This window comes from Onychomys torridus, chromosome 6 (assembly GCF_903995425.1).
Source record: "Onychomys torridus chromosome 6, mOncTor1.1, whole genome shotgun sequence".
NCBI lineage: Eukaryota > Metazoa > Chordata > Mammalia > Rodentia > Cricetidae > Onychomys > Onychomys torridus.
Window position 1 is genome coordinate 59973885 of NC_050448.1, and position 22250 is coordinate 59996134.

The window sequence follows — 22250 nt, forward strand, 5'->3', positions numbered from 1 at the left end:
GATTCCTATCCTTCTACTGATTTCTATAGTGGCTGTACAAATTTGCACTTCTACCAGCAACATATAGGGGTTTACCTTGTTCCACATCCTTCCCAGCATGATTGTCGCTTATTAATCTTAGCCATTCTGACAGGGAACAGCTCTTTCTTAAACTACACACACACACACACACACACACACAAAAAAAAAAAAAAAAAAAAAAAAAAACATTAATATGATTGCTTGTTTGGACTCCACTGTGTTAAGTGCTTTCATATGGCTTTGTGACTTTATGTTTACTGTGCCCTGTGCATAGAATGGCCTAGAAGGGAAGATATTTTGACCTCAATATTGATAGTGTTATAGAGAGCTCCTTCTGGCTTCCCCTTGGACTTCTATCCTTGTGTTCCTTGTTGAATGGATTCAGATGAGACATAGAGTACAGTAGAGAAGATAGATAATGTTAACTATAGAGCAAAAAGATGATCATAGGCAATGACCAAAGTAGCCATTGCAAAGGAACCCCTCTCACAGATTGAGGGTGGACCATCTTGTGTGTAGGTAGGCATTATACAGTTTTTAAAAGGCTCTGCAACATTTTCCTCCCCAGATCATTGACAGGCCCATTAAAATTAATTCTTTTGTTCTTTTTAATTAACTCTTAGGAGAGTAACACTATTAGTCTTTGTTCTTTATCAGGGCCAGAGATATAACTTAGATCCCAAACTTTTAAACAGAAGCATATAACAGTAGATTTTTTTTTAATTAAAGAAAAAAGTCTATAAAATAGCCATGTTTTACTAGGAGAAAGTAGACTTCCCTTGGGGCTTCAACAAAGCCTTATTGCATCCACATTTCTTTCTTTTAAATGGTGTTTCAAATCCTGTCAAAAGGTACTTGTAGTACTTTCTCTTTTCTTTAAATTTATATGCTACCAGAGACACCAGAAGGTGGGGGCTAAAACTCTTTATGAGGGAGAGGTCAATTCTCAGTGACTTTCAGGACTTCTAATTTTTATTTTCTTAAGATTTATTTTAAGGTTTTATGTGTATGAGTGTCTGCATGAATGCATGTGCACCACATGCATGCCTTGTGCCAAAGGAGGTCAGAAGAAGATGTTGCATCTCCTGGAACTGGAAATGTCAGCAGTTGTGAGTTTCTGTGTAGATGTTGGGAACAGAATCCAGGTCTTCTGCAAGACCAACAGGTAGGTACTCATGACTGCTGGAACATGGCATTACCTCCTTGGTAGCTGTGTTACTACTAGAGTGTGTCATGTAGTATATAAATGAGGTTATAATAAAGTTCAGTGTGGGGTGTGGATAACTCTGGCAGAGTTTGTAGACCTCCTGTCCTCAAAGATAGCACAGACGAGAGCAGTGCAGACATTCAGCAGGCCACCTAGTCAGTACTCTGAGTAACTATATTCTTTAACATCCTCCTTCCCTGGCACTCAGGAGGCAGAAAAAAGTCAGTGTTTTAAAACTTGTTTTCATGCCATTCTTTCTCATCAGACCCAAAAGCAATAGGACTAAGATTCTAACTATATCCTTGACTCTAAGTGTTTTAAGACTGGCATTTGCCACCTCCCACCCTCACTCCCCCACACGCACATACTTCAGACCCCATTCTGATCTCACTCACCACCAGAGTACAGCTGAAAGTTACTTTAATAGCATTAAAAATCTGGTTGCATAGCTCGAATAAGTTGTTGTTGTTGTTGTTGTTAATTTTGTCAGGAGGATGAAGAATTTTCTGTTTAGTCCCTCATAATGAAGGTAGGCTTAAATATGTGGGTAACAAAGATCATATCAGTCTACAGGTCTATAGGCAGATCCACATAAACTTCATTTCAACTATATGAAGCTACATTCAATAAATGATAAATTAGCTTATTCTTGAGGCTACTGAGTTCAAAAATATTTGCTGTCTACTCTTAGGTATTTAAAATTGAAAGACAAGAAAATGATATATATAGAATTGCTTTTATTCAAAATACTTGTATATCAATGTAAAACTAACTCCCCCCCAAATCATATAAAATGAAGACTCTGCCCATATGCTTCTTATCTATAACAAAGACTTTGCCTTTATAGTAATTACACATTCCTGGAAAGCAGCTTTTGGTCTTGGACATGAACAATATGAAATAGAAAATGGAAAAGTAAGAAGTAGGTTCTGACAAAAATTAAAACAACCAATCCATATGTTCTTGCTTGTCATTAAAAAGGAGCATGCTTAGCAGGGCAAATATCAGGAGTATCCAATATGTACACAGTAGTCAAGTTAATTTATTTTGCAGGAATCAGTTCTTTCTCAGGAAAAGCAAGGACACATGATAATCCTAACACTGGATCAAGAGTTGTTTATTAGCCAAGTCTAAGGGTGTGGCTCAAGTTGATTGGCACTTCTTTGACACATTTGCTTTCTAGCCTTGCAATTACAGACCCTTATTTGAACTCAGATCATCCGGCTTTACAGAAGGTGCACTTCCCCACAGAGCTATCTCACCATCTAGACCAATGGTTCTCAGCCTGTAGGTCACAACACTTTGGGGGGTCAAGCAACTCTTCCACAGTGGTCACATATCAGATATCTTGCATATCAAATATTTTCAGTACAATTCATAACAGTAGCAAAATTACAGTTGTGAAGTAACAATGAAAATAATTTTATGGTCACTACAACATGAGGTCTGTATTAAAGAGTCACAGCATTAGGAAGGTTAAGAACCTCTGCTCTAGGTCCTTATTTGACAGAACAGAAGACCTTAGCTAAACCTCTCAGGTCTCCTTATCCCACCTTCACCACCTTCTTTATTCTTGGAAATGACCTTTCTATACTCCAGTTCTCCACTGCCCATTCATAAAGTCCAAACTTCTTGGTCTACAAAGATTTATACTATCTCAGCATTGCTTTCTGCATGTCTTGCTCTGCTAGCCCCTAGCACGTGTGTTTGCCTGACATGGAATACCTCATTGCTGTGTGTGTTGCATGTTGTAGGCTATTTCCATGCATTCCCCGTGCTGTTCCCATCCATGTGTGCAATGTCCTGTCCAAAATCTGTCTCGTTCTTCAAGTCTCAGTACATGCTGTCTGATTTTGGTTTCAGCAGCTAAAATTAGTCCCTTCTCTCTGTGTGCCTTCAATTCGCTCTGTTCAGATACCAATCACTGAAACTCCAGGGCAAGTATGCCTGTTAGATTTTAGCCCATGTCTCATATCTTTTCATTCCATACACAACCTACTCCCTGACACTTGCTTTAACTCATCTTAAATCCAGTAAGTCCATTTGGCTTTTATCTATGCAAAGAAACAAGCAAGAAGTAAAAAAGCTCATCAGATATGACTTGGCTATCACTGTAGAAGATAGAATAGAAATATTATGATATGAGGAACTTGGATCATAATGATGAGCCTTAATTGATGAAGTCTAGAGAAATTGTTACCTTGGGTTAGGAAAGAAATGAATGGCTCAGGATTTCTTACTTACTTACATTTTTCTACCTTGTTAGCTAACTAATCAAACTGAAGCAATAAAGAGATACCCTCTTACCTACAAGTTCAGCAATTGTGGTGCTGAGGAACATTTACCAAATACAACCTTTCTTCCCTCCTTCCCTCTCTTGCCAAGGTCACTTGAATGATGTCAGTGTAACAAAATAACCTCACATCCTTTCAGCTTCCTGCTTGTTATTGCCTTCTTCAAGTAAATTCCTGACTCTTGAGTCAGAATTATTTGTTCTTCTCTATATTCCCACTACACTATATACAGGCTTTTATAGCTGGCTAAAAAGTGATATTAGGCCAGGAGTTGTGGAGCACACCTATAATGCCAACACTTGGGAAGCAGAGACCCAGAGAGCTATATGAGTGAATGTGAGGCAAATCTGGTCTACTAAGACCCTGTCTCAAAAAAGGGGTGGGGGTAAAATAGAACATGAAATTGCAGCACTTGAATGTTTAGCACAAAGTGAACATCCAATGAATGATGAATATCTTGGTCTAATGATACAAAGAAAGTCAAGATTACTTAGGTTAATTCCAGCCCCAAGAGAACTTAAGTAGTATGTAAAGAGGAACCACTGTCTGTGAACACAGATTTAATGTCAAATAGTATTTTGTACAATACTTGTCTGAAAAGAAAAGTTTATAAGGAGTTCATTTAAGTGCTCCCAGATGAGGGGAAATGGCACTAACACAATGGCTGTCAGCATGCACAGATGCATAAGGTAATTTAAGTGTTGGAACAGGCCCATAGAACAGCTGTATTCTTTGATTTTGCCATTTAATGTTTTAGTAATATAAAACTTGTAAGTAATCTGAATATTAAACAAAGTTTAATTGTCATTATACCCCAACTGAATTTGTTGTAGGAAAATTTAGGGTAATAAAACCTCAGTTAAACTAAGCTCTACTCTTCAGTCTTGTTCCAGTTGGATCACTGTCTAAAACAATTCCTCCTTTCCACCATAAGAATTATCATTTTTAATTCCTTTGTTGTTTTAGGATTGGGTATCATATAGTCGGGATTGGCCCAGAACTCCCTAAGTAGTGCAGGCTGGTTTTGAGCCCCACTGTGTGATGCAAGCAAGTCTTAAACCCCACTGTGTAGCAGGCTGATCTTGAACTCCCAACCTTCCTGCCTCCACATCTCAAGCATTGGGATTAAAGACATGTGCCACAATGCCTGGTTATTTTGTGATTCCTTTTTTTTAAGCTATATTTTTAATTTATGTGTGTGGACGCTTTGCCTATGTGTGTGCTTACCATATGTGTGCTATGCTCATGGAGGCAAGAAGAGGGTGTAGTATCTTCAGGGATTGGAGTTACAGATTGTGAGCTACCAGGGGCTGCTGGCAACTGAACCCTGGTCCTCTGCAAGAGCAACAATAGCTCTTAAGTGCTGAGTCGTCTCTTCAGTGCCTGTTTTGTAACTCTTGACTTTTAACAGACAAGTGTTGACCTCCAGCCCACACAGGCCTGGAGCTCGCCTTCTGCCTGCAGGTATTTAGACATCTACCGCCTCTGATAAAACAGTTCCAGAACCTGAAATGCAACTCCAACCTGTGGTGTCATTTTTAGTGAATTTACCAAAGTCTCGAAGGCATGTTTTTAACACTGCTCTGATCCAGTGGATTCAGTGAAATCACCTTCCTTGCTTGGCACTGTTAATTTTGTCAGATTAATTTCCTTTGACTCTACCTATTTAGGCTATATATACTGCTGTGATACACCTCTAATAAGCTCATAAACTACACTTACAGTACTTACACTTACACTGACAGTAAAACAAATCAAGTTTTTGAAACAGAACATTAGTAAATTTAGCTTTAAAAAAAGCTAACCAGTGACATATATACTGATTTAAGGGCAGAGGAAAAAACACTGAATTTGATTTTATGTTCACCTTTGTAGATTCTCATTAATAATCACACTAGTATAATAAAGTAACTGGAAATACCTATCAATCTATGTGTGTGCAGATATTTGTGTATTTATTTAGTATGTACAATATTGGTGTATGTACAACAAATACTGGAATTACTTCAATCCTATATCCATTTACCTTTTTAAAGTAGTCATACAGGCATATGAAAAGAAAAAAAGAAAAACACAGTATCAGACTATTTAAAAGTGAATATAAATAGCTACTGTCTGTCACTATTTCTGCAGGAGAAAACATTTCTGTGCTTTTTAGCCAGTTACTTTCAGTAAGTTCAGTGATCTCGGAACATGAAAATAATATTCTCAACTGACTTGAAATTATGTTATTACTTGAAGAAAGGCAAAACAGAATGTGAGACTTGGTTTCTTTTTGCCTGATTATCAAACATTTTCATCTAAATAAGCAAAATACAGTTACAATAAAGTTAGTGATCTCAGTTGATAAGTCTAACAGCATAATGATTACATGAGGAAAAGAATAACCCAAGTCTTTTCCTGTGAATGTCACCTAATGGGGCTGTTTTTCTGGGGCTGCTGAGTCCTGACGGGCTGCTGTGCTTCCCAGGGCTTATGGTGCTCTGCAGTAGAACTGCCTGAGGACACAGAAAGGCTCTGTTCTGCTTACATGGTAAGCACTGTGTATGATTCTTGATCACTTTTGTTTGTCTAGAACACAGTGTTGAATGCCATTTTCTCAACAAGCTTCTAATGTTTTGTGTTCTATAGATATAAACATTGTCCCACACAAACTCCATACACATTCACATGGGGATTGAAAACTAGTCAGACATCATCCACAAGCAGAATGGGATACAGATTGCAGGAAAGGTCATATATGATGCCAGGCCCATGTAGACAATGGATACTAGTCCCAAGACAGCTGAAGCAAGACAGCTCCTCTGATCACGAATGATTATCTTCACAGTCTCATAAAACTGGAAAACAAAAGTTAAGAATGTTAGCAACCATGGCTGCAAGGAAGCACCTACCCCATAGATTAAGTAGTCTTCCAGGAATACTTTATATTCCCAGGGATTTATGAGATAATGTACAGTGTTGCAGAAAACTGTAGAATGCACCACAGAAGTTACACAGCATTAAAGGTTAAAGACAACATTAAACTAATACTAATTAGCATATTCTAAAACTAACCTAAGAAAGAAGTTTCTAACCTTGAGTTAAAAAATAATTAGGCAATTCTTCTACTCAGTACCCTAAAATATGATGATACCAGTTATATCTCTTAAAGTCTAAAGAGAAACCCTGTTAAAAAAAAAAAAAGACATTTAACCAGTCTAGACTCTAGACTTCCTTCTTCATGAGAATACCAGGGTAGCCCGTGAAGATAAAGAAAATGAAGTCTTTCATATAGAAGAATAGTTAGTGTTTTTTATGTTCTACATAAATGTAGTTATTTCAGTGATTGTCAGCACTACTCTATTTTTTGACAGCGATCTCCGTACCATTGTCATTGCTAGAATTTAACAGTTGTCACTGTCATGTGAGTTTTGCTATCCACACCAGACTCAGGATCCTTTTCTAGAGTATGGCATTGTATATGAGATAAGGTCTTACTGTATTGCTCAAGTTGACCCAGAACTCCAGGGTTTAGTGGAATATCCTGGAGCTGGGAAGATTTCAAAAATTTTCACTTTTTAATGTTTAATTATTTTTAATTATGTGTGTATCAGTGTGTGGGCATGTGCACTTGAGTGCAGGTACCCATGGAGTCTAGAAGCATCAGAAATACATCTGTACCCAGAGCTAGAGTTACAGGCAGTTGTGGGTGTTGAGAACCAAAGTTTAATCCTTTGTAAGAATGGTATGAACTCTTAACTGCTGAACCATCTCTCCAGCCTTGTTTTTATATTCTTTTTCTCCTTGATTTGAGACAGAATTTCACCATGTTATCTCTGGTTGCCTGCGACTTCTATGTAGAAGAGGCAGGCCTTGAACTATAGGAATCCTCCTGCCTCTGTCTCTAGAGTGCTGAGGTCAAAAGCATGAACCACTGTGTTTGAAGTAATTTCTGAATTATTAATGAATACAATAAACAGTTTAATACAGTCAAGGACCTCAAGGGACTTCTCAGTTAAGGACCAACCACAGATATGGCAGTAGTCCTATAGGATTCCAGCCTTAGCAGAGGATGCTGCATGACCTTGAAGGTCTGATCTTCCAATCCTTCTATTTCTACCTCCTACAGGCATGCTTCAACACACAGTCGCCCAATTTATACAGTTTTGAGGACCAAACCTAGCATTTCCTGCATTTTAGGCAATCACCTAACTCAGTTATATTTCCAGTCTTAGAAATTTTGCCTTTCTGGAGATGTATCCTGGGCTGATGGCCAAATGGACAGAGAATAGGGGGAGGGAAAGTAGAGAGGGTGAGAAGAAAAGAGAAGGAAAGTGAGGGAAAAGAGGGAAGAAGGAAAGAAAGGAAAGAGAGAGGGAGGGAGAGGCAGACACAGAGACAGAGACAGATGCATGTGCATGCATGCATGGATGCACGTGCATTCACACAAAGAAATCACACACATTCATTCCTGTGTGTAATAGAGGCAAATTTTAGAGGGTCTTGGGAGGGCCTGCCCCATTCTGAGTAGACACTAGCAAGTTAATGGGTACTGAGGAGAGAAAGTCACTACTTCACTGATTAGTTACCCATACTCCAGTAAATAACAACCACCATGCTCATACAAACAACCCTAACTGTTGTGGTTTGAATAAAAATGTCCCTCATTGGCTCATATATTTGAATGCTTAGTTGTCAGGAAGTGGCACTACTTGACAAAGAATAGGAGGCATGGCCTTGTTGGAGGAGTGTGTCACTGAGGGTGGGCTTTGAGGTTTTGAAAGCCCAAGCCAGACCCAGTGACTCTATCTTCCTTATGCCTTCAGATCTCTATGTAGAACTCTCAGCTACTTCTCCAGCAACATGTCTACCTGTATGTCACCATGCTCTCCACAACAATATTAACAAACTAACCTCTAAAACTGTAAGCAATCCACTGTGGTCATGGTATCTCTTCCCAGCACCAGAACACTGACTAAGACACTAAATTCTGTGAGTCACACACATTAAAAAGTCAAGAAAGTAGGAGGGCACTTGTGAAGTAGACATGGGTTAGCTGGGAGGGGGTGGGTAATAAAGGAGGTGTGTAGTCAAAATGCATTGTACACATGTATGACATTGTCAAAAAAAATTTTTTTAAGTATTCTCACAAAGATTTTAAAACTCTTTTAGTGCATTTTAAACTTACTTATTAGAGGGTGTGTGTGTGTGTGTGTGTGTGTGTATTCAAGAGGACAACTTTAGAAGTTGGTTCCCTTCTTCCATTTATAACTGAAATTTAAGAAGAGATGGCTTTGCCATGCTGATGTAAGATATGATAGCTGTGAAGATGAAGACGTCTTCAATCAGACCCAGAAGCAAATAACTGTTTCTAGAAAATGGAAACCATGAAGCTGGAGCGATGGCTAGCCTTTTAACACATGCTGCCCTTGCAGAGGTCCCAGACTCCTCCCAGCAGTGACTGGGGAGCTTACAACTACTTGTTAACTCCACCTCCCAGGATCTTGAGTCGTTGGCCTCCATGGAAACTTGAACTTGTGCACATATGCACACATACACGTGTAATTAAAATCATGAAAGTAAAAATCTTTTTTAAAACTTGAAGTATAAATCATATAGTACTAATCTCCCTTTTATAAAGAAGATATAGAAGAAGGGGAGGAGAAGTTGTTGTTCTTAGAATTAGAAATTTTGGGTGATAATTTTTTCCCCTGCAGGAATCTAGTCTGGGGCTGGACTGTTTGTTAGACCATTCAAGGAAAACACAGAAACTCAGTTTCACCGGAGGCTCTACAGCTCCATGAATTAAAACATTTCTCCACTGTTGTGAAACATACCAACATTCCCCCAAATTAGAAACTACCCAACTAGTTATCTTTGTGATTAATATTTTATTATTGGTACAAAATACTTATACCTCCTTTTTTGTAGAAATATGTAACAGTGCTACATGTACACTATGAAATGGTAACTCAGTTTGAATAGGAAAACTTTTTCCTTACAGTAATGATTGGCTTGCTTCTTAACCAAATCTGACATGTCTCCTTTGGTATACTTTTGGAGCCAGTGTTTGTTAATATGGGGAAGTCCGCTTCTAAACAGGCCTGAACTAGAGGGGAGAGTCTTTAATCATTGCACAGTATTCTAATTATATTTTAATTGACCACAGAAAATGATTCCTAAAATAAGTATTCTTTCTGATTCACTTAAAAATCAAAAAGAAGTTTAATATACCAATATAAAAGCAAATAGCTTTGTTCTCTACTGTGTCAAAAATTACTTAAGATACAGATCAATTTAATCTAGACTGTAGAGTGTGATGACTTGTTCTTTTGGTCAAAAAAAGGCATCTAAACATGAAACATAACACCAAAGCTTATTGTGTGATTGTCCAGGATTCCATCAAGAAAAGCAAGGATTAATACTCCCTTAATAATTATAGTCAAGGCTGAGAAGCATTCACTGGCTAATAAATGTGCAGAATTAAAAACTAAGTATCATTTGTGAGTTGAGTGGTTTCTTTGGGAAATAACCTATTTCCCCTTTGGGTTTCTAGCTTATTTAACAATCATTTTCTAGTACTTGTTTGGTGGGGTTTTTTTCCCCACAGTACCCATAAAATTACCTTCCAATTTGTAGGGATGCTGAAAATGAATTGTTTTAATTAATCTCTGGAGGATTTAAAATCCAGTCTATCTTTGGAGCTAATAGCTAGGAGATGCTTAACAATGAATGAAGAAATGAAGTGGAGTTAAAGTGACCTAGGAAGAAGTCACAACACCAAGGAAAACAATTCTCTGAGTCAAACACAGAAGTAAAGGGTGTCTACCAGCAATGTCCTCCTACCAGGAATTTTGAGCCTATTAAGCATCTAACAAGAGGAGAAAACTGGACTCCTTCCTGCCAATTGCACCTCAGTCAGTCTTTCAGCCCCTTCCCCCTGATCATTTGAACTATCTCTTGTGTGCAGACCAAGATGACTTGTATGGCAGTGACAGGCAGCACTTTGGAATCACTGAAGCATTCTGTGTGGCCACACCCTTTTACTTCACATTTTGAGATATCCTTACTGCAAGGCACACTGATTTGTTTACCAGATCTCTCCTAGAAACACCGGCCCTTTCCTTAATCTAGAATTCCTAAAAATGGTGTGGTTGGGGAGATGTCCAAAAAGATCTCGGATCCAGATCCCCCGCTCCTGCAAGTCTCTCCTACCTTCTCAGCCTGTGGACTCATCGGGGCGCCATATCTGCAGTGGGTCACAAAGTGTTCGCAGTTGTTCCACAGTAGGCTATAGGGGGTGATCCCCAACTGCTGCTCAGCCCTGCATGCCACCTCCTCATTAAGCAATGACTTCTTTTTGAGAGTCTTGTCTAGGTGATTGACGAGGATGTCTGCTCCGTAGGCAAAGTCCTCTACTGTGTCCACACGGATGCTGGCCATCTTGCAAATGACTCCTGGGATAAGACGCTTGTTGGAGACCACCTTCTGAATACGTCCCTTGTCGTTGGTCAGGGCCAACAGGATGTCCGGCATTAGATGGGCCACACGGTTGTCTCCGAGGTAGATCCCATAGTGGGTAAAATGGGTCCGTGACACTTCCAGCACATCGCCCCGGAGAAAAGAGCTGATTGCATAGGGACGATCTCTCTCTGAGCCTCCTCCGGGAGTGCACACGCTAAAGAGCTTGAAGTTGGAGATGAGGAGCAGCTTCTCCAAGAGGAGTGACACCACCTCCAACATCGGGTTCTTCATCCTGCAGGGACCAGAGTTTTGTGCTGGCTGCTGGGCTGTGCCAGGTGAGCTCTCCCGACAGCGGCGCTGCAGCGCTGCACCTGCGGACCAACACCGCGGGGGACTGCCTAGGGCCTGGAGAGAAAGACAGCAGAGGATCTAGACCCTGGCTCAGTCACCCCGTGCTGGGGGTCGGAAGGGGAGGAACTAGTGTCCGCAGCCGGCAGCCCTGGGAACAGTGGTACTGGCTCTAGAGGAGCGGGAGAAGTAGCGCGCCTAGGGGCGGTACTCCCAGTGCGCGCTCTCTGCCGCTCTTATAGAAGTGCAGAGGGCGGGACGAATGCGCTCACAGGCCAGAGAATAAGGATTGGGCGCGGGCGTTCTGCACCCTGACTCTTCTCCTCGAGGACTCTGCTCACTGGAGACCTTTAAACAGCCTACGTAAAAGAGAGGCCAGAGGCGTGGTCGCGCGAAAAGTTCTGCACCTGTCGCAAATAGAGCTCCTTTCCGGAACTTTTACGATGGGAAGTGACCCCGGTAAGGTTTCTAGGTGAGAACAGCTTTAAAGGGTATTTGTACCGCGGTCCTCGGCTTCCTAAAGAATTAGTAAATCTCCAAAGTGCCTGCGCCGCGAATGCCTGCGGGCTCCACCAAAATTGATCTCTGTGGTTTTAGACACACAGAGTTCAGGTGCACTCAGGTGGCACGCGGAGAAGTGGAATAGCTCGCTGTGCGTCCAGACCCCCAGCGCGAAAGATCGGAACCCTACAGTTCAGGACGCTCCAAGGCTCCAGCGCCCGTTGAGCGCGCGCCTTCCAACGGTCATCAAGAAACCCCCAACGTCCTCTAGCAAAACAGGAGTCATGCCAAGTTTCCTTGATGTCAGGGTCCCAGTTTCGTGTTACCCATCCAACTTGTTACTGCCTTAGGTAAAGCGCTGCTGCTCTAGGGAGACTAGGGAAAGCTCAACGCTGGGACGCGGCAGTGGGGTCCTGGCCGGCCGCTTGCTGCAGAACCTGGCACAGTCGAAGGTGGTGGGGGGGCTGCCAGGAGAGGCAGCAGCTGGGGCGCTGGCTCCGCTGGGCTGGGTTCTGGGTGCCCAGGCCCGCCTGGAGTTCTGTATTATGTATTATGTAAATGATTAAATTCGAGGACAAAGGCCACAAGGGCAAGCCACCCCAGCGCCACAGGGCTAAGAGGCTAAGTTCTGGGCTAAGGCTGAGATCTCCTTTTCCCATGAAGGGACCTGGACCAGGCTGAGGCCTGAGGCCACCTCTCTGGAGGACAGGGCCTTTGCTCACAACCTGTCTGCTATCTGCAATCTGTCCCTGTCGCTGAACTTTTGTTCATTCCACAGATTGTAGATCTCACTACAGTACACCTCCCACCCCCAAGGAGAAAAGTATCTCAAAGGAATCAAGAGAAGAAAGTGGGAAGAGGAGGTTAGCACGATCTTCCATCAATCCATCTGCAGTCATCTTCCCTTACTGCCTACCTGCTATATGCCATGTGCTGTGCCCAGCTTGGAGGTTCAACAAAATCGACCTGTACTTACTCCCCACACCATCTCTCATTGTCCTTCCATTTTCCATTTGTCTAAGGCCAACGGTGCTCTTTTGACAAGTTGTTTATACTGAGACAGTGAGAAAGGGCTAGGTGAGTTATGGATTAACAGGAAGCCACTTTAGTTCCAAACAAAGAGCCCATGGTAGGAATCAACCAGCTCCATAAGGTTGTCCTTTGATCTCCACATGGGTGCTACGGCACTTGGCATGCACACACAATAATAAAAACGTGAAATAGACTATTTCAAGAAATTTTGTGGAAAAGAAACGGGATCAAATGGAAGTCTTTGTTGTTTTGTTTAAATGGAGATTCTCTGAGGGGTACGAGAACATTAAAAGGAGTAAATGAAGGGGAAGACAGAAAGCACATAGTAAGGAAGACCTTAACTGCTCAGCACGGTGACTGGTACCTTCAATCCCAACATTCAGTTGACAGGCGGGCAGATCTCTGTGGGTTAGAGGCCAGCCTGATCTACATTGTGACATTCAGGCCAGCCAGGGCTACACATTGAGGCCCTGTCTTGGAAAAAAAGAAAATCAGCATGACATATATTGGTAGGAAGCAATGGGTTCAAAACCATAGAGAGTTAGCATCAGGGCAAAGTGCAGGGCTTTGCTTGCCTGACAGGAACAGACAACGGAGAACAAAGTACAAGGCCTTTGGGAGGAAGGCCAAAGAACTTGGAACTAGAGGTGTAGTTCATTTGAGTACATGTATGAGGATCTGGGCTCTACCTCCAGTGTTAGAGAAACCAAAGATAGCCACCCACCGCCTATCTTGTCCTGTAGATTCTGGAGAAGCTACCAACCCTACCAGGTGGTGGTGTCATCCACCAGGCTGCAGAGGCCTGACGTCTGCTATAGCCAGGGGACTCAAGGAAATTGTTGTGAAGACAGGTCAACAGTATGCTGTTCGCTCACATTGCAATGTTAACAGGAAAGTGAGTCCTGTGAGAGCTGCCTTCAGAGCACTCAACTTGGGCCTTGTCCACATCTATTAGAAGAGCCTTTATGCCTTTTTCGTCATTGGTTGACAAGCATGTCACTCTTACTAATATCAGTCTTTAGGATTAAATGAGGTATATGATGAGGAGGTGCTGATGGAGGAATCATATTAGTGATAGAAATTATGGGAAAATTGGACTCTTCAAGTAACTCATCAAAATGTACTTATTTATTTAAAGACAAGATACAGTCAGAAGGTTTCTCTAGTCCCACCCTGTCCCACAGCCACTCAGACCCAAGTAAACACAGGGGCTTATATTATTTACAACTTCTGAGCCATTAGCTGACTAGCTCTTACACTTAAATAAACCTATAATCCTTATCTATATTTAGCCACGTGGCTTGGTACCTTTTCTCAGTTCTGCCTTATCATCTTGCTTCCTCTGTGTCTGGCTGGTGACTCCTGACTCAGTCCTTCCTCTTCCCAGAATTCTCCTAGAGCTAGTCTGCTCTAGCTACTGGCCAATCAACGTTTTATTAAACCAGTGTACAAGAACATTATCCCACAGCAACAAGATTTCATGTGTAGCCCTGGCATTGAACCACAGAGATCTGCCTGCTTCTGACTCTCAAATGCTGGCATTAAAGTCATGTACCACCAAACCCAGGAAAATTTTAAACAAAATTTTATTATATAAAATTGTTCTAATGTAGCTATTACACTACTTAATAGAATAAAATAATTATAATTTAAAGTAGATTTCTATGTATCTCTGAAGCCTATGTATTATTAAAAATTGAGCATCTAATTCATAAATCATAAAAGTAAAAAAATTATAACAAATTTTACCAACTAAAGGACTACTAAAGTCTTTACCTTCAAGGAAAACTATAGTCAGCCTCAGGTTGTAGCATTAGATATGAATAACTAGATACTATTTTTATTATAGAAAATAGTTTTTCATACACTATTTATGATTAGTGTCCCCTTCCCCAACTCATCCAAATTCCTCCCCAACTACTCTCCTACTCATATCTACACCCCTTCTATCTCTCCTAGAAAACAAATAGGCATCTAAAGAATAACAATAGATAAAATAAGATAAAACAAAAACAAATTGCTATGGAGGAAAAACAGAAGAAAAAGAACTAAATAAAAAAGCACATGAAAGACACACAGGAATCCCTTAAATGTAAAGACATGCACATTCACACACACAGGAATCCCATAAAAACAGAAAACACATAATATTTACTTAAAAGACTTGTAAGGTTAAAAAAATGCCTCCAACAAACCATTATGAGACTTAAGTTCCTCCAGAAATGCCATTGTGTTTTTGCTTTGTGTTGGCCATCTACTGCTGGGCATTGGGCATTGCTAATTTGGATCTTCTTTCACTGCCTTTTAGTTAATTGGCTAAGTAAGGGTTTGTTAATCTTACCGATTTTCCTAAGAACAAATTCTTTGTTCTATTGATTCTTTGTAATTTGGTCTGTTTCTGTTTTATTGATTTCAACCCTGAATTTGATTACTTATAGCCAACTTCTCCTTTTGGAAGTAATTTCTTCTTTTTACTCTAGAGCTTTCATTTGTGCTATTAAGCTACTAATATGAAATCTCTTCCAATTTATTTATGTAGGTACTTAGTGCTATGAACTTGCCTCTTAGAACCACCTTCATTGTGGCATATAAGTTTGGGTATTTTGTATTTTCATCTAAATTCTAAGAAGTTTTTAATTTTTTTCTTGACCCATTTTTTCATTCAGATGGGACTATCTCAGTTTCCATGAATTTGTAAGCTTTCTGATGCTTCTGTTGTTGATATCTAGCTTTAATTTGTGGTGGTCATATAGGGTGCAAAGTATTATTTTAGTTATCTTGTATATGTTGATGTTTGCTTTGTGTCCAGGTATATGATCAATTTTGGAGAAAGTTTCATGAGATGTTGAGAAGGTATATTCTTTTGTCATTGGGTGAAATATTCTGGGAATATCTGTTAGGTGCATTTGATTTATGATGCCATTTAGCTCCATCATTTCTCTGTTTAGTTTTTGTCTGGATGATCAGACTATTGGTAAGAGTAAGGTAATGAAATCATCCACTATCATTGTGTGAAGGTCAATAAATGATTTAAGCTGTGGTCATGTTTCTTTTATGAACTTGGGTGCCCTTGTATTTAGCATATAGCTGTTAAGATTTTCTTTGATGAGTATGTAATGTACTTTCCTGTCTCTTCTGATTAGTTTTGGTTTGAAGTTTATCTTGTCAGATATTAAAATGACTACACTTGCTTGTTTCTTGGGTCCATTTGCTTGGACTGTCTTTCTCTCTTTTTATTCTCAGGTGATGTCTGTCCTTGATGTTCAGGTATGTTTTTTGCATGTAGCAGAAAAATAGATTCTGTTTTCAAATCCAATCTGTTAAGTCTGTGTCTTTTTATTGGGAAATTGAGACCATTGTCAATGAGAATTGTGAATGAGCAGTGGTTGTTGGTGTGGGGGTCTCCCCCCCCTTGATTTGCTGGTGTATGTTTTCTTAGGTGTGGTTAACATCTTCAGGTTGATGTTTTCCTTCTAGTGCCTTCTGTAGGCTTGGGTTTATAGATATATACTGATTAAATTTTGTTTAATCATAGAATGTCTTTCTTCTCCATCTGTTGTGATTGACTGTTTTGCTGGGTGTAGTAGTCTGGGCTGGCATCTGTGGTCTCTTAAGAGTTTGAAGAACATCTGTCCAGGTCCTTCTGGCTTTTAGAGTCTCCATTGAAAAGTCAAGTGTTATTCTAATAAGTCTGCCTTTATATGCTACTTGGTCTTTTTCCCTTGCATCTTTTAATATTCTTTCTTTGTTCTGTATGTTTGGTGTTTTGGCATGTGCTGTGGGTGAATTTCTGGTCCAGTCTTCTGGTTATTCTGTATGCTTGTTGTACCTTAATAGGGAAATGCTCTTGAAAATATTTCATGTGCCTGAGATTCTTCTCCTTCCTTTATTCCTGATATTCTTAGATTTGATATTTCCATAGGTTTTAGATTCAACATTTCCTTTGACTGAGATGTCTATTTCTTCTATCTTGCTCTTGATGCCTGAGATTCTTTCTTCCATCTCTTGTATTCTCTTGGTAAGGCTTACTTCTGAGAAGCCTGAGTTTCTAAATTTTTGATTTCCAGGTTTTCATCACTTTGGGTTTTCTTCATTGATTCTGTTCAACTTTCATGTGTAGGCAAATTTTTCTGATAGAAGCTTCCAAATCATGACAAAGAGACTTCTTATTAATTATAAAAGCTTGGCTGTTTGCTTAGGCTTATTTCTAACCAGCACTTAATAACTTAAATTAACACATTTCTATTAATTTACATTCTGCCTCATGGCTTTATTACCTTTACTCAGTACTACCCATGCTGCCATCCTGCTTCCTCCATCTCTTGCTGGCAACTCTCTGTGTCTCTGTCCTCCTAGTGTCCTCTCTTCCCCCCAAATCCTGCCTAGCTATTCACTGTCCAGCTATTTTTTAAGCCAATCCAAGTGACAAATCTTCACAGTGTACAAAAAGATTATTCCACAACATTTCCCTTTTTGTCTAAATAAAAAAGAAAGGTTTTAACTCTAACATAATAAAACTATAAACAATAAGAACAATTATCAAATAGGAATTATGTTTACAATGTCCAGTTCATTTGTATTTGTTATATTTGGAGAAAATACTTCATTATTTGTTCTATCTTCATGAGTCCAAAGCTCTGTACCTAATATATCTACTATCATAGCTAAGGAAAACTATAACTATGACTCTCTAGTCTTCAACTCTATCAAAGACCCCAGGAGGATATAATATTACCTTAGTAAAAAGGAAGTGCAAGTGCAGAACAAGCAAATTCCAAAACTAAAAGAAATGACAGAAATAGGAGGTTGCCTGGACCTGTACAGTCACCCAAAGTAAGCATCCATCTTTGGCCCACAGGCTTAGAATGTCTGACAGACTTTTCTATGAGGCATGAATTTTGAAGAACTGTCCTGCATAAACGTGGAGAATTTCAGCATTCACCTTCCTGTGTGTCCTGCAGAATGTCTGGCAGACCTTTCCAAGAAGCAGGAATTTTGAAGGACTGTCCTGCCGTATCTTGGCAAGCTTTGGCAGCCTTTTTCCTTTGTGTTCTGCTTGTCTAGTTTGCATACTGTCAGCAGTTGAGGCAAGAGCAGTTTCTTTGCCCAGTGGCTATTTGTGCCACATTAAAAGCAAACTCCATGTGGTGTTTCTTCAATGTCCATCATCTTCTTTTAAGTAAATTGGTGCTGCCAGGAGTAGACAGGTCTCATTGTCATAAAAAGACTGAAGTTATTAAAATATCTTAAATGCCATATTCTTTAGATCTCTGAAGTGTTTGAAGACCACCTGTCTATCTAAAATATATCTCTGTTTGACCTTGAAAAGATACCTAATGTGACTACAAGTTTGACTGTTATAAGTGACTATTAACTTGCATTTCTTTATTATCCTAAATAGTTTATAGTAATAACTTTCAAGGACTAGAAATTTACATTACATTGTTAAATGGACTGCATAGGTGCAATACCTTAAGCAAGAGTAGAAACATATATACTGTATAACAAAAATAACATTAAATTTGTATAAATATACAAAAATCCATACCAATGTAAAGTATTTGAGAGTAGTGATTGTTCAAAAGTAGATTCAACAATCCACCTTCTTATCCCATCATTTCTATACTATATCCCCCCTTTACCCTTTAGAAAGAGATCCCTGAATCTAATCTCCTTTGTTTAGCTTTTTTCCTGACCATGACCAATAACAACTTGTAACCAACCCAAATATCTATTCACAAACATCTATAACCCATTGAATGACCAGAAACTACCCACTCTACCTCTTGGGAATGTGGGCTTCCTGTTCTCTAGACTGCTTCCTGTTGTCTGGGGGCACTGGCATTTTTAGGAGACCCTGAGAAAATTGGATAAAGGTCAAGTCCTGGGAGAGTTAGCTGTATTGTTTGTTGTCCAGTCTCTGTCCAATGGGAAAATGAAAAGCTTATCTGAAGTCGTGTCTAGAGCACCCTGTGAGGCCGGACTGTCTCAGCATTCATGTCTTGAGCTGCTTTCTTCATTTCATTCTACTGTTTGTGTCTTCATTAAGGGATTTACCATGCTATCTTTAAGGACTTGTAACATGTTCATAATAGCTATTTTGAAGTTCCTGTCTTGTGCTCCAGCTGTATTGTATTTCTCAGGGTCTGCTGCACTAGGATTGCTTTGCTCTACTGGAGACGTATTATCCTGGCTGTTAATGTGATTTTACACAATGCCCAGGTGTCTAGGTATGTGGGATTGGGCTGATTATAATTCTAGATGCCAATATCTGGTCTTGTGTTTATTGGGTGGGTATTCAATTCCTTGGTTTCTATTGTCCTTTCTGATTCTTAGGAGAATATGGTGACTGTGGATTGTCTGCCTCTGGGACACTGCCAGCTGTGGCCACTGGGGGTCCCTGGGTAGACCTTTTTTCTGATTCTCTAGCCAATGTGACAGCTAGATACTTCAGGAACATAGCACATGAAATAAATGCCAAAGCCGAGCTCACTCAAGATGTTCAACGCTAAAATGGAAAGGACCCAATAAGTAGGGAAAGGAAGACACTTTTTCTTTTAGCCTGTAATTTGCCATAGTAATAGATTTCTAGAATATTTGCAAAAATGTACAAAAAATTCCCACACAATCTTCATCCATATTCTCCAAATCTTGCTTTACCCTTTACCTGTAGATGTGGACACATGTCCGCACATACATTTTCCCCACGTATTAGCAAGGTATAACCATGAAGTCCCTTCACCCCTCAACCCTTCACTGTATTCTCTCACAGGATAAAACATTCCTTAACATAATCATACTAGAATTATCAAAGTCAGAAAATTATTAGCAATATAATCACCTCATCTTCAGACTTCCTCAGAGTTTTCCGATTGCTGTAGTAATGGCCTTTAGAGAAAGAAAGAATACAGATGATGCCTTGCCGTCTGTTGTTGTGTCTTGCTGGTGTCCTTTAACTGACATGTGGAGGAACACAGCTACTGTTTTTTTCAGACATCAGTCAGTTTGTGTTTTGTGTTCCTCCATGCTGAGTTTCAGATGGTGTTTTTTGGCAGCAATGCCAAAAGAGTGGTTGCGTGGCCTTTTGAGTGTGTGTTAGCTATGGATGGTGATTTTCCCAGCATCTGGGATCTGAGAAGACACCAGAACAGCCTTACAATCAGACCCCAGGCTCCCTCTTTTTTTAAGGTTTATTTATCTTAGAGTATATGTATGTGCCTTAGTGTGTGTGTATGTGTGTGTGTGTATGTATATGTATGCATATAGAGTATATATATATATATACTATCTGCGTGCAAGCACCCACAAAGGCCAGAGGCAGGTGTCAGATCCCCTGGAACTGGGATTACAGGCAGTTTTAAGCTCCCCCTTTGGGTGCTGGGGACTAACTGATTTTTCTGCAAAAGCAGCAAATGTTCTTCACTGCTGAGCCATTATCTCCAGCCCCTGAATTCTCCCTTGGATTTACTTGGGTCAAGGCCACTCTATGACCTTATGACAAGATACCATTATCACCACAGCAGAGAGACAGAACCATAAGCACTGCCATCACTGAGCATGTACCCTAAAGTCCCTCTGTTGAGGCCAGTGGGAATGTCTCTGACTTGTTTGCCAGCTGCATCTCTAGCTTTAGTTGCTGTATGATTTAATTGGAGCACTCAATTGTAGACTCACTTCTGCATCCTGACCACATCCAAACGAGAACAAACCTTTTAAATCTTCTCTAAATTACCTAATACCAACCAATATTAATTTTTTTTGGCAATAGTGTCTCTAAGGATGACCTTGAACTTTTGCTTTTCTTCATTAGTAGTAATAGTAGTGGTAGAGTGTGTGTGTGTGTGTGTGTGTGTGTGTGTGTGTGTGTGTGTGTGTGTTATGTGAACTCAGGTCCTCCAGTGTGCAAAGCAAGTACCTTATCTGCCGAGCCATGTTGCTAGCTCATGCCCCTGATTCCTGATCCAGTGCTTCCATATGCCAGGTGTTAGGATTTTAGGCTTTTACTGCCACAACCAACTTTATGTGGTGATTAGAAAATGCTTTATCTACTGATCTACAGCCTGAACATTTGATCTAGCTTTAAGTCTGACAGAAGACCGATTCATCATCTTTGAAAACAACCTTTTCACTTTGTTTTGCCATATGCACACAGATTTTTTAAATTAATCATAATCATAGCTGCCATAATGAACAGTTATTTTTTTCTCTCAAACTTTTTACTATTGAAGTCTGTGACTTCCTTTCCCATCATGCACTTTCAGCTACAAATTTTATACAGAACTGAATACATTCATTATTATTCAAACAAAGACCACATTTAAGAGCAATTTCTAAGTATGTTATTTTAATAGATTAATTTTAAGTAAGAGAACCTATCCTTTATGTTACTATTTCTTTTATAATTGATGACTAATAACATAATATTAGTAATAATTAGCAATATTAGTAATAATAGTAACATAAACTGACTCATTTTCTTTAATACATTTAATCAAGTGGAACGTGGGCTTAATAAGAAAATTGAACATTTACTGGGCTGGTATGAAGCAGACTTTCATAATGATACAATTATATTTTTGATAGTTTTAAACTTTCCTTTCTCTCTGTCTCCCTCCCTCCCTCTCTCTCCGTGTGTGTGTGTGTGTGTGTACATATGAACTTGCAGAAGTCAAAGAACTACTAAGTTAATTCTCTCCTTCCATCATATGGATATTCTGGGGATTGAATTCAGGTCATCAGGCTTCAAGTAAAGTTGCTTTACCTGTTGAACAGTCCCTTTCCAGCCCCATGACTGCAGTTATATGTGAAGATATGTCAGCTTGTGAATTTCAGGTAATACAGAAACCTCCCCAGCTTGTTTTAATTTCCTTCTGTTCTGGACAAGTATCTCTGCTTTGTTGTGCCTGATGTGTATCAGTCAACCACAGCCATAGAGAGCAGTGTGTGACAGGAACTATATGTACTCTGGAAACTTACAGGATAAAATAGGTCTCTGATACAACTCAGTGGTGTAGTTCTTGCCCAGTGTGTGTGAGCACTGGAATTCCATGCCCTACACCTCAAATAAATAAACATAAGAGTTGACAGTGGCCAATGTACTCATGAATACTACATCAGCATCTATATAAATACACTTGCTAACTCTGACACAGAGTTGTTGCTTGGTACATGAATCCAACCCTTATCATCATGTATTTTTTGTGTCCTTTCTCCTCTACTATTTAAGTTTGTCAAATAACAATGTCTCACACTTCATATTAGCAGCATAAAAACACATTTCTATTTATTATCAGTTAAATATTGAAAGAAAGCACATGGTACATAAATTGAGTGGGAAATAGAGCCATTACTGGATCTTAGTTCTTTGAGCTCACTAAATAAGTTCAGATCAATGACATTAA

The 22250-nt window shown here is 39.7% G+C and overlaps 1 protein-coding gene across 1 annotated transcript; it reads right to left on the bottom strand.

Annotated features, from left to right (window-relative positions):
• Nucleotides 1-4706: 4706 nt before the first annotated feature.
• Nucleotides 4707-11455, bottom strand: Lrat (lecithin retinol acyltransferase). Its single transcript, XM_036191168.1, has 2 exons — nucleotides 10720-11455; nucleotides 4707-6362 (listed from the first exon to the last, which is right to left on the bottom strand). Exons 1-2 carry the CDS (start codon nucleotides 11257-11259, stop codon nucleotides 6207-6209), a joined length of 696 nt encoding a protein of 231 aa, XP_036047061.1. The 5' UTR covers nucleotides 11260-11455; the 3' UTR covers nucleotides 4707-6206.
• Nucleotides 11456-22250: the final 10795 nt, after the last annotated feature.

Coding starts and splice junctions, on each gene's coding strand:
- Lrat (XM_036191168.1), bottom strand. CDS start 11,259: ATGAAGAACCCGATGTTGGAGGTGGTGTCACTCCTCTTGGAGAAGCTG. Junction 6,363..10,719: donor TGAGTCCACAGGCTGAGAAG/GTAGGAGAGACT, acceptor TTTGTTTTCCAG/TTTTATGAGACTGTGAAGAT.